Source organism: Mus pahari, chromosome 2 (genome assembly GCF_900095145.1).
Source record: "Mus pahari chromosome 2, PAHARI_EIJ_v1.1, whole genome shotgun sequence".
NCBI lineage: Eukaryota > Metazoa > Chordata > Mammalia > Rodentia > Muridae > Mus > Mus pahari.
Genome location: NC_034591.1, coordinates 140,307,831 through 140,319,723, shown reverse-complemented (window position 1 = coordinate 140,319,723; position 11,893 = coordinate 140,307,831). Strand labels below are relative to the sequence as shown.

The window sequence follows — 11,893 nt, the reverse complement described above, 5'->3', positions numbered from 1 at the left end:
AGATGACAAAGGTTCTGTTTAATTAACAAAGATGATGGACTGGGTGTTAGATCTCTTGTACTTTATAATTACAAAATAATAATAGTTATGTTCAATTATATCTGAGATAAAATAGTCTTTTAATTGGACAGAAAGGGGGAAATATTGTGGATAGCCCTGGGGCTAATTATTTTTGATGTTAATTCCATTCTTCTGTGAATGGTTGTGAACAAGGAATAAGTCAGCATTCAGGTGATTTCCTGTAAACCTGCTTCCCACCATAATTTGTAAAATAAAGAAGAGCTGATGATTGGGCAGTTAAAAGGGAAGGTGGAGTGGACGGTGAGAGGAAGAGAAGAAGGAGAAAATGGAAGAGGGAGAAAAGCGGAGCAGAAGCATATGGCCTGGAGAAACTGCAAGTTCTAAGGGGTCTCATAAGCTGTGGAAGATGGTAGTGTAGTGGTAGATCTGCCCAATCTAGGTGCGCAGCATGTAATCATATGAACTGTGTTGTGTTTTCATTGCCGGGGCATATTTGGGAGGAGATTTACCACTACGATGTCTTATGTTTCCGTTGCTGTGAAGAGACCATAGCCAAGGCAAGAAAACCCATTTGATTGGGAGAGTGCTTACAATCTCAGAGGTTGAATGCTTGAGCACTGGCATGGAGGATGGCAGCCTGCAGGCAAGGCACTGGAGGAGCAGTTAGAGCTTACATCTTATCTAAAGGTAGCAGGTAGAAAGAAAGAGACAGATACTGGGCCTGCCATGGGCTTTTGAAACTTCAAAGCCCACCCCCAATGACACTCCAACAAGGCCACATCTCCTAACCCTTCCCAAAATACTTCCACCAACTAGGAACCATGAATTCAAACATATGAGCTTATCGGGGCCATTCTTATTCAATCATATATATATAATTTTTAAATGACGATCATTCAGTCATTTATTTATTTTGTGTGTGTGGTCAAACCTTTGGAAAGGATTATGTTTATGAATTCATGTATGTATATTAATATTGAGACAGTGTCTCAGGCTGGCCTCTAGCTCACTATGTATCTAAGGATGCCCTGGAACCTCCTGAGGGCTGCATTGCTGGTGTGTACCATCGTGTCCAATTAACTCAGTGTGGCAGAATGGACTCAGTTTCCTGTGTGCTAAGGAAACAGTTTATCATTTAAGCAACATCTACAGCCCAACCTAACCTTTTAGTTTGCTTGTTTTGTTTTTGTTTTTGTTGTTAGAATGTAAAATATTGTCTTAGCAATCAGGTATGGTAGCATACCTGTGTAATCTCAGTACCTGGGAAGCAGAGAAAAGGGGATCTGGAGTGTAAGGCTACCCTCAGCTCCAACCTGGGCCACATGAGACCCTCTCCTTAAAAAAAAAAAAAAGTTCTCAGCCACTTTCAAGGATGTCCGTGTTTTGAGTTATGCGGATACGTGGATCAACACTACAGGATTTATTATGACTTCTTCAGCCTCTGATGGGTTGAATTCCTAATCACTTTGCAGAAGCCTCTTTATTCTTACACAAAAGGAACTATTAGCAAGCCAATTTCTCAATACCAGAACCCCCCTATCTGATCTAGGAGTTGTCTGAAGGAACCATTACCTAAGCAATTCTCAGCCAAACAAGGCTTCCTGGTTTGCCAAGTGTGTCTCAGGACTAAGTTATGCAAAGGCTCCTGTGCATCCTCTGGAAGGACCGCTCCAGACGCCTCAGATAACAATCGCTGACTATTTATTTACAAAGCCTAGGTGTTCTCACTCGGGAATTCATGCCAGATACATTTCTGCTACACCAGTATTATAATCTGTTGCTATTAACTGATTTCCTGCTGCAGGGAAACCCTTTGCTCTCTGACTAGCATCTACCACTTCCAGGGCATCTCCACACAATTCCCGGAGAAGCCACTCCCCAACCCTTATCCCACCCAAGGAGCAGCAACTAAATCAGGTCTGCTTCTGTAAACGTGTCTATTGCCCACGTTTCAGTGAGACAGAATCATATAGCATTTGGCACTTTATGAGTGATTCTTTGATCTAACATGGTGTGTGTTTGTTTTGGTTTTGTTTTTTGGGGTTTTTTTTTTGTTTTTTGTTTTTTTTTTCAACATAGGGTTTCTCTGTGTAGCCCTGGCTGTCCTGCAACTCAAAGATCCACCTTCCTCTACCTCCCAAGTGCAGAGATTAAAGGCGAGCACCACCACTGCCTGACCATCTAACATGTTTTAAATATTCATCCATGTAGCATGTATGGGTACTTCATTCTTTTAGTAATTTAATAATAATTCATTGTACAACTGTTCAAAATCTTGGTTACTTTTTTTTAAATCAATTGCTGGACATTTGTCCTTTTAAAACATTGCATTTATTTATGGGGGGGGCAGGCATTCACATATGGAAATGAGACCAGTTTGTAAGAGTTGGTTCTCTCCATCTTCCATGAGGGATTAATTTGTTCCAGGGACCAAACTCAGGCTTCCTTCAGACTCATTATGTATCTGAGAAGACCTGGAACTCCTGACCCTCCTGTCCTCCTAGGCACCGGGGTCACGGGTCCCTGCTAGCAGGTAGACATTAGTTTGGTTTGGTTCCTCTTGAGGTTTTTCCTCTTTTGACTACCATGATGAACTGCATTATCATGAGCCTTTCTCCACTTACTGAACAGACACTTTTCCGTTCTCTTGGATGACACCTATGAGTGACATTACGGAATCATATGTAACTCTGTATCTAGCTTTTTGGGCAGCTGTGGCTTTTCCAAAGTGGCTATATCATTTTACTAAATGTAGGGTTCCTCATGCCCTGACTCTTTCTTCTCAGCTTATATCTTTAGGCACACAAAGTAGTGTCACTAACAAATACCACTTGTAGCTTTGCTGTGTGCTGGCTCCATGCTATTTCTCACATCTGTGCCATTTTGTTCTGCATCGGTTGCCTGAAAAAAACAAACAAACAAAAAAACCGGTTACCTCCCTCTGTCTCCCCCCACACACACACACACACTTTTAAAATTCCTTTAGGATAAATTAGTGGTGATTGCCGGGCATGGTGGCACATGCCTTTAATCCCAGCACTTGGGAGGCAGAGGCAGGCGGATTTCTGAGTTCGAGGCCAGCCTGGTCTACAAAGTGAGTTCCAGGACAGCCAGGGCTATACAGAGAAACCCTGTCTCGAAAAACTAAAAAAAAAAAAGAAAGAAAGAAAAAAAAGAAAGAAATTAGTGGTGGTCACCTTCAGGAAACCTTCCCTGCCTCTCTACCTGCTCCCCCAAGGTTGGTTGGGGATTCCTTCCTGCCTGCGTCTGTAGAGTAATTTCCCATTGAATTCCTAGCACTGACCCTTTCCAAGACCTACTTCAAGCACTTCAATCCACAGTAACACACACAAATGCATGCACGTGCACACACAGTTTTCTTACCCCCTTTTCAAAACAAAACAAAAAACCTCATGCAGTACTGGAAAGCTGGCTCAGAGATTTAGAGCTGTGCTACCAGAGATCCTGAATTCAATTACCAGGAGCCACATGGTGGCTCATAATCATCTATAATGAGATCTGGTGCTCTCTTCTGGTGTGCAGGCCTACATGTAGGCAGAACACTGTATACACAGTAAATCAATAAACCTAAAAACAAACAAAAACTCATGCTGTAAAAATATTTTTCCCATGCAGTTACCAAATTCAGATATGTATCTTGTTTACATACGCACCTGGTACCTGAAGGATGAAATCTTTTTACAGGCAGTGATAGCCTTGGTTTGTGGTATATATGCCTCCAAGGTCCTTCCACACAATGATTCAGTGTTTGTTGAAGGGAAATGTTGCATTTTTTTTCGTTACAAAAAAACAATACAGCTCTGTGCTTGAAAAATAAGACTTTTTGTAACTTAGAGCAGGAAGAATTTTATACAGGCTTCTGGAGCTCACTCTCACTTGTTAATTCCTCCTTCACTAACACTTGTGAGATTGTATTAAAACATTTTCCTCTTCCTTTTCTACCTTTCCCCCCTCCTCCTTGGTTTTTCTTTCTTTCTTTTTTTTTTTTAAGATTTATTTATTTTATTTATATGAGTACACTGTAGCTGTCTTCAGATACACCAGAAGAGGGCGTCAGATCTCACTACGGGTGGTTGTGAGCCACCATGTGGTTGCTGGGGATTGAACTCAGGACCTCTGGAAGAGCAGTCAGTGCTCTAACCCACTGAGCCATCTCTCCAGCCCCTTAGTTTTTCAAGATAGGGTTTGTGTGTGTGTGTAGCCTTGGCTAAGCCCGATACTTGTTCTGTAGGCTAAGCTGAGCTTACAGAGAAACACCTGACTCTGTCGCCCACATGCTGGGATTAAAGGTGTGGCCACCATTGTGTTGCTTTCTTTTTCTTTTTCTTTTTTAAAGATGGGATTTCACTGTGTAGCTAAGCCTGGAACTTGATATGTAGACCAGGCCTGCCTCTGTCTCCTGGGATCAGTACTGGGATCAAAGGTGTTTGCCTCCATGCCTGATGACCTCATGACTTCTTAGCCTCATTTTATCAAACCTTGTTATTTCCAATGTTGTCCTTTGGGATCAAGTCTCTAAGCAACCAAGCCCAAGAGAAGCTGAATAATAAGACCTTGTGCCAGAAGAACTTAGCTCGGGCTGTCAAGCGATGGCTCAGAAGTTACAAGCATTTGCAGTTCTTGGGGTGGCCCTGATTTGGTTCTAAAAAAAAAAAAAAAAAAAAAAATCAAAAACAAAAACCCCTCAACTACTAATTGACTAAGTAGATATCTTAGACATGTTAGCTTACTGCTGAATATGGCCTCATGATAGCAAACCAAATTAACCATCTAAAGAAGAAAACCCAGAGAAAAAGGTGGTTTTTTTTTTTTGTTTGGTTTGTTTTTTTTTTTTTTTTTTTGAGACAGGGTTTCTCTGTATAGCCCTGGCTGTCCTGGAACTCACTCTGTAGACCAGGCTGGCCTCGAACTCAGAAATCCGCCTGCCTCTGCCTCCCAAGTGCTGGGATTAAAGGTGTGTGTCACCACCGCCCGGCCAGAGAGAAAATGATTTAAAGTTGGTTTTGGTCATTGCGTTTCAGAATGGACTGTTATGTAATAAAAGATCATTGACACAGAACTTAAAGATTTAAATCAAATAGGATAATCACCCTAATTTTTCTACTGTCAGAGCTCATTTGAGTCCACAAGCAATTCATTTTCTTGTATTTGCAATACTTTAACATTTTTAAATTTTATTTTACATCATAACCACAGCTTCCTTCCCTCCTTAGTCTCTCCCTGCTGCTTTTCCTCTCCACACCCTGATCCCCACTCCTCTATCCTTCTCCCCAGAAAAGGTCAGGCCTCGGTGGCTATCAACCAGCCTTGGCATATCAAGTGCAGAAAGACTAGGTACCTCTTCTATTAGGGCTGGGCAAGGCAGCCGGGTTGTGGGAAAGGGTCCTAAAGGCAGGCAGCAGAAGCAGATATTCAGAGCTCCTCCTGCTGTTAGGACTCCTCCCAACGGTAATGTGTGGAGAGCCTCGCTCAGTCCCTTGCAGGCTCCTTGGTTGGCAGTTCAGTATCTCTGAGCTCCTATGGGCTCAGGTTAGTTGATTCTGTGTGCTTTTCTTGTGGTATCCTGGAACCCTCTGGCTCCTACAGTCCCTCCTCCCAATCTTCCAAGAGAACCCCCAAGCTCTGCTTTGTTTACCGGTGGGTCTCTGTAACACTTTTTTATAAAAAGAGGTAGGTATTATATAGCCTTGGACATGGCCAGTACATGTGAGGATTAAACAGGAGTTTGAAGCTGGACACGAAGACTCACACATATAATCTTGTCACTCCGGAGGTAGAGGCTGGAGGATGGGTCCCAGTTTGAGCTATAAGAGTTCCAGGCCAGCCTGAGCCTGACTTAGAGTGAGAGACTGTAGGTTTTTGGGTTTTTAAAATTTTTTTATTATTTCATGTTTTACATGTAACTATGTCTGTGCACCTGTGCATGCTTATCTCCATGGAGTCCAGAAACTGGAACTGTAGTCATGTAGCCATGTGTAAGCTGGGAATTAACCTGGGTCCCCTGCAAGAGCAGCCCTGGGAGATGGCTCTAGAGTCTTCTCTCCAGCCCCAAGACTGTTTCAAAAAAAAAAAAAAAACAAAAGATGCAAGGAAAATTCCCTGGATTACCTTTCTGTAATTTCCAGATTTCTCATTGAATTTATTTATTTGGTTTTTTCGAGACAGGGTTTCTCTGTATATTCCTGGCTGTCCTGGAATTCAACTCTGTAGACCAGGCTGGCCTCGAACTCAGAAATCCACCTGCCTCTACCTCCTGAGTGCTGGGATTAAAGGCGTGCACCACCACATCCAGCAGCTCTTTTTTTTTTTTAAAAGATTTATTTAGTTTATGTATGTGAGTATACTGTAGCTGTACAGATGGTTGTGAGCCTTCATGTGGTTGTTGGGAACTGAATTTAGGAAGGACCTCTGCTTGCTCCGGTTGGCCCTGCTCGCTCTGGTCAACATGGCTCGCTCTGGCCCAAAGATCAAAGATATATTTATTATTATAAATAAGTACACTGTAACTGACTTCAGATGCACCAGAAGAGGGCATCAGATTTTATTATGGGTGGTTGTGAGCCACCATGTAGTTGTTGGGATTTGAACTCAGGACCTTTGGAAGAGCAGTCAGTGCCATCTTGCCAGCCCTAAAGTATCTTTCTTAAATGACATTTTTCTTAAAAAAAAAAAAAAAAAAAGCAAGCATGGTAGCACACACATGGGTAATACTGGGTGTGATCTTTTATACTTCATAAAACTGGGCGTGGCTCAAGGTCATCCTCCACAAAACTGCTCTATTAAGAGGATGGGAAATGCTGTTGTACTGAGAGAAGTTCCCTAACTTAATAAGAGCAGTACAAAGTATAATTTCACTTTCCCAGTTCATTTTGGTGTGGCAGAGTCTCCCTCAAATAAGCAAGCCCCCTGGGTTTCCGGTCCAAGAGTACAAAAAAAAAAAAAATTCTTTAAAAACTTATATGAGGCGCCAGTGTCAGAAAGTGCCAGCAATAAATGATTCTAACTGTTATAAAGGCCACAAGCATAACTGGGCTGTACGTACATAATCGTTACAGAGGATCATGTGACTTAGGGATGAGATAGACTTCAGTGTGCATGAGTGAGTAATGTAGCTCTGTGCATATCAGATTCCAAAGAAGCCCCATTTTTATTACAGAGAGTACACCAAGCTCTTTCCTTGCTGGGTAAGTCCTGGTCCCCTTCTCCAGGGTGACACATTTCCTGTCCTATCTGTACTTCCCATGTCGGTTAAAGTGTTTGTAGAGATAGCTGATCCGTTTGTTAAGGTTGTGCAGGTCCTCGATGAACATCCTGTTTCCCACAAATTTCTTCTTTCGGATACAACGCTGCAATTCATTTCCTCTCCAGCCTCGAAGCCATACTGGGCCCTTGATCAGTTCTTTTGGGTGCTTCTCGAAATTCCCTGCAACGTGACAGAATATACAAGTTTCAAGAGAAGAGAAGGCAGCCTAGACCAACTAGTTTCATCTCCCTGATCAGAACTACTGACAGTCAAGACACACACCAGTCTAGTACAAGGGACAGAGTCTTTGTAACACTTGCTCTTCCAAAGAGTCCAATTCCTAACACTCAGCTGAACAGTCAGTTCAGAACTGCCTGGAAGGCAAGTGCTGGGAAGTCTGACACCCTGAACCTGCAGGCCTTGCCTGAGCAGTACACGGTACACATTCAGAAAAACACACATACACAAACATCTTATTTAAAAAGAAAGAAAGAAAGAATAAAGACTTTGCAGTCAGAATGTCTGGGTTCAAATACTGACACTCCCATTTACTCGCTTTGGCCCTCAGACCTGCCCACTACTGTGTTAGTAAGACTGAGTCCCACACGCTTCCCTATCCTCCGCATCTCAGACTGGTCTTGCCTGGCTTCACCTCCCGTGTAACAGATTTGTGCCACCAAGCTTGCCCTGGGCACATTACTATTCCCTTCACAAATACAACCGAAATAGTCGAGGGGGCATACTAATCCTTCTGAAACTAGGAATCGCGTCCTACCCAGGATTCCAATGTTGTCGTAGACACCAAACAGAGCCCTCTTCTTGTTCCAGCAATCAACCACTTTGGGAGGTGGAAGAGTGAGCCTTACATGGGCCAACCGTGGGACGCCTAGGGACGGACAGGAGAGGCATGAATCAGCACTGCCCAGTGACAAGCCACTAGCCGGCCGGTCTACCTACACGCCAGCCACTTACCCAGAGAGAAGCTTCGGCATGCCGAGGGCATCCAGCCCCACAGTCGCCTACTTGCCGCCCAAGGGACGCTCCCTGCCATTACTCTAGCCTGTCCGCCTCAGTAGGGGCAGCAAAGCAGCCGCGAAAATGGAGAGCGGGCGTGGATTCCAAAGCCAAGACACAGACCTGAGTCCCAGGGGGGACTCACGCGGTAGTGACAGTCAGAGGAGCCATTTTGGACCTTACCCAGGTAGCTTAGGGAGCCGCCCCGCCTTGGCTCGCACGGCCACAAGCCCCGCCCTCCAAGTTCCGGCCTAAGCGGCGCGTCCGGCCAAGCACTTCCGGTTTCGCCCCTGGACGTTTGGACGGCTGCGGCGTTTGTTGTCGCAGGAAAGGACGCCCCCAAACCGAAATCCCGTTAAAATAAGCCCTCTCCTGTCCCCCTGGGCGTCCTCAACTGTGAGGGAAGTGGAGGACCGGAGCCCAGCGCTACGGCAAGCTGAGTTTTGCTGAGGCAGTATATTCCCGGAGTGTACAGGGCTGGGCGCCACGTGGGTAAAAGGTGGCCGGGCCCTGCCTCCCGGCCTGCGGAGGGACAACGGGCCGCCATCCTTAGCCGACTACGGTAGAGATGCCCGGGAAAGCGCACCGACCCGGGGCCACGCCCCTCGCCCGCTGGCCCCGCCCCCGGGGCTGTGATTGGTCGGCTCCTCCAGCCTCCGTCGCGATTGGCCTCCTGGCAGCCGTTGAGGTTTGAACTCGGAGTTGCGGGCTCGGCGAGCGCGACGCCTGGCTCTGAGGCGGGTCTCCGTCCCAGCCTGCCGCGGATTGGCCGGTTCCTCCGCCAGCTTGAAAACCGTCTCGCGGTTTGGCGCGTAACGTGCCTTAGTGTTTTCTTCCTCCCTTTTCAGCGGGGGGGCTCTCCGGTTGAAGAAGCGGCGGGTGAGGGGTGTCGAGGGGTCCAGGTGAGATGTGGCAGTGCGACGAAGCGGGGAGAGGGAAAGGTTGAGAAAAAGCAGGGCCAAGACGGGACGCAGCCTTTGCCGGAGTGCGGTCGGGAGCGACGGTGTGGTAGGGGATGCCCTCGAGATCCAGTATGGCTGTGGAGTCTGACAGATCAGAATCGGAATGTGTGATGGGGGCAAAATCGCATAGCCTTACCCAATCTGTAAATTTGGTTGTTTCGTTATGCATCCCATGAGACTGAAATCAGGCACAGGATAAGTCGAAGTTAATGTTCTTCCATTCCATTGATTGGGCTGGAACCCCAATGCTGAGTGAAATAATTTTTAAGGTTTTTTTTTTTTTTTCACTTTAAAATGGAAGCAATAAGTCTGTATGTATACACTGATTGTCACTTAATGGTTCATTAGTATTGTCTTGTGTTGTTGTTGCTGTTGTGAGATGTCGTCCTTGCGGCCTCACTGCAGTCCTGGCTGGCATGAAACTCAGCAGTCCTCCTGCCTCAGCCTTCCAAATGTTGAGTTTATAGGCATGTGCCAGCACACCTGGTTATTTTCTAGTTTTTAACCCTTGATTCTTTTGATCCCCAGGGTAACACCATTTTACAGAGGAGACCATGAGACTCAATGACTTAGTGTCAGAATAATAAGAATTTTTCTCATCTAGAGTTTCTTTTATATTAGGGGTGAGGTCTTGGGGGGGGGGTGTTTTATGACGAGATCTCTTGCCGTTCAGACCATGTAGCAGAGACTAGCTTTGAACTCCATCCTATTGATTCCTACGTACTTGGAAAACATAAGCATGTGCTTTAAATATAAGCATAAGCTTTGTGTGGTTCTGATCTTATATTTTACAACATGATTCATATAGCTGTTGTAAGACTGAAAAACATTTGAAAAAAATATATATAATTTATATTTAACCTGAACCTGGGGTAGACTCAGTAGAAATGTTCTTGTCACATAATAAAAAGATGACACACTGGTAGATTTCCACCATGACTTTTTTGCTGTTTGGTTTCTAGGTGAACCAGGGGGAGAAAGATGTCTCCCCACAACTTTGAATTCCACCTGCCTTTATCTCCAGAGGAGCTGCTGAAAAGTGGAGGTGTGAATCAGTATGTTGTCCAGGAGGTGTTGCCCATCAAGCACCTCTCATCCCAGCTTAGAGGTGAGAGACTCCATGGCTACCTTGGAACTTCAGAAGACAGCCATATGCAATGATATTATCCTTTCTGTTCTACAGCCCTGTGACACTCCATCAGGGCCAGGGATATCTTTCCTAGTCTCTGCTTTTTGTTGTTGGGTAGTTGTTTGTTTGTTTGTAGCACTACATGGAGTTCATGATATAAAATGGCCTGGGCCATCTTCCTGGATTATTCAAGAGACAGTCGTGACTAACCTAGTTACTTTTTGAGAGAAAGGTTTTTGTATTTTTACCTCTTACTGTGTGTCAATGTACAGTCCTGGTAATTGTAGGGTAGGGGTTAGAGAGGTGGCTTAGAGGTTAAGGGCACTGTCTATTCTTCCAGAGGACCCAGGTTTGAGTCCCAGTACTCACAAAGCAGCTCACTACTGTCTGTAACTTGTGCATGCAGTACGTGGATGGATGGATGGATGGATGGACAGACAGACATAGGTGTGTGTGCACAATACTGGGCAGTGATAGTGTTTGACTTGCCTATTCTCAGAGAACACTGTTTAGGAACTCGATTATGTTTCCATGTTCAGTGAAGGAGAAACACAGTTGCAACAGCACACGCTTGTCACTTAAAAATGCGTGTGGGGAGACATGTTTTGAGATGATTCGTTAATATGGAAACATTAAGAGTATGTGTGTACAAGTTTTAATGGTATAGCTTACTACATGCTTAATGTTAGGTATGTATATTAGAGCCTATTGCTACTAGGGCTTGGTGAATAAAATTACATATGATTGAATCAAGAGCAAGAGAAGCGCTGGGGATGTAGCTCAACTGGTACCATGCTTACCTAGTTGTACAAAGTGAGGCTTTGGAGTTTTCAGTCCTTCTGCCTCAGCTTCTCTTAGTATCTGGGAGCGACAGTGATTCTGTCGGGTGCCTAGAGCTTTGGGTTTTACAAACCCTTCTCCCCTAAAATGAGCCAGAACTCACCAAGAATTGTTGACTTCAGGACTTGTCCAGGAAAATAGAAGGTAACCCTGGGCCGTCCTGTAGTGTGAGGAAGAAAAGCTCATTTCTGGGGCACAGGTTCCTAGGTTGGAAGGAGACAGGAAGAAGCATGCCTGTGAAACTGGCCATAGTTTTGGTGGTTTTTTTTTTTTTTTTTTTTTTGGTTTGGTTTTGTTTTTTTTTTCAAGATAACGGTTCCTCCATGTAGCCCTGGCTGTCCTGGAACTCACTGTGTAGACCAGGCCTTGAACTCACAGAGATCCACATGCCTCTGCTTCTTGAGTGCTGTGATTAAAGGTGTGGCCACCACTTGATGAAACATTCCGTATTTTTATGAGAGAAATGTGAGTATGACTAAAGTGCATGATATTTATGTATGAAAATGTAATGAAGCTTGGCGTGGTGGCGCACGCCTTTAATTTTAATCCCAGCTCTTGGGAGGCAGAGGCAGGTAGATTTCTGAGTTCGAGACCAGCCTGGTCTACAAAGTGAGTTCCAGGATAGCCAGGGCTACACAGAGAGACCCTGTCTCAAAAAAAAAA

General features: G+C 44.8%; 2 protein-coding genes across 2 annotated transcripts in view; one reads left to right on the top strand and one right to left on the bottom strand.

Annotated features, from left to right (window-relative positions):
- Window positions 1-6,705: 6,705 nt before the first annotated feature.
- Mrpl51 (mitochondrial ribosomal protein L51) lies at window positions 6,706-8,565 on the bottom strand. The gene is made up of 3 exons (XM_021191305.2): window positions 8,258-8,565; window positions 8,061-8,171; window positions 6,706-7,465 (listed from the first exon to the last, which is right to left on the bottom strand). Exons 1-3 carry the CDS (start codon window positions 8,334-8,336, stop codon window positions 7,269-7,271), a joined length of 387 nt encoding a protein of 128 aa, XP_021046964.1. The 5' UTR covers window positions 8,337-8,565; the 3' UTR covers window positions 6,706-7,268.
- A 29-nt stretch (window positions 8,566-8,594) lies between these two features.
- Ncapd2 (non-SMC condensin I complex subunit D2) overlaps window positions 8,595-11,893 on the top strand; it is a 22,888-nt gene continuing 19,589 nt past the window's right edge. Inside the window, exons 1-2 of the mRNA XM_021190447.2 lie at window positions 8,595-9,201; window positions 10,224-10,369. Coding sequence (XP_021046106.1) covers window positions 10,243-10,369 — 127 coding nt within the window. The 5' untranslated portion in view covers window positions 8,595-9,201; window positions 10,224-10,242. The remainder of the gene's footprint in view (window positions 9,202-10,223; window positions 10,370-11,893) is intronic.

Coding starts and splice junctions, on each gene's coding strand:
- Mrpl51 (XM_021191305.2), bottom strand. CDS start 8,336: ATGGCAGGGAGCGTCCCTTGGGCGGCAAGTAGGCGACTGTGGGGCTGG. Junction 8,172..8,257: donor ATGCCGAAGCTTCTCTCTGG/GTAAGTGGCTGG, acceptor GTCCGTCCCTAG/GCGTCCCACGGTTGGCCCAT. Junction 7,466..8,060: donor CGACAACATTGGAATCCTGG/GTAGGACGCGAT, acceptor GTCACGTTGCAG/GGAATTTCGAGAAGCACCCA.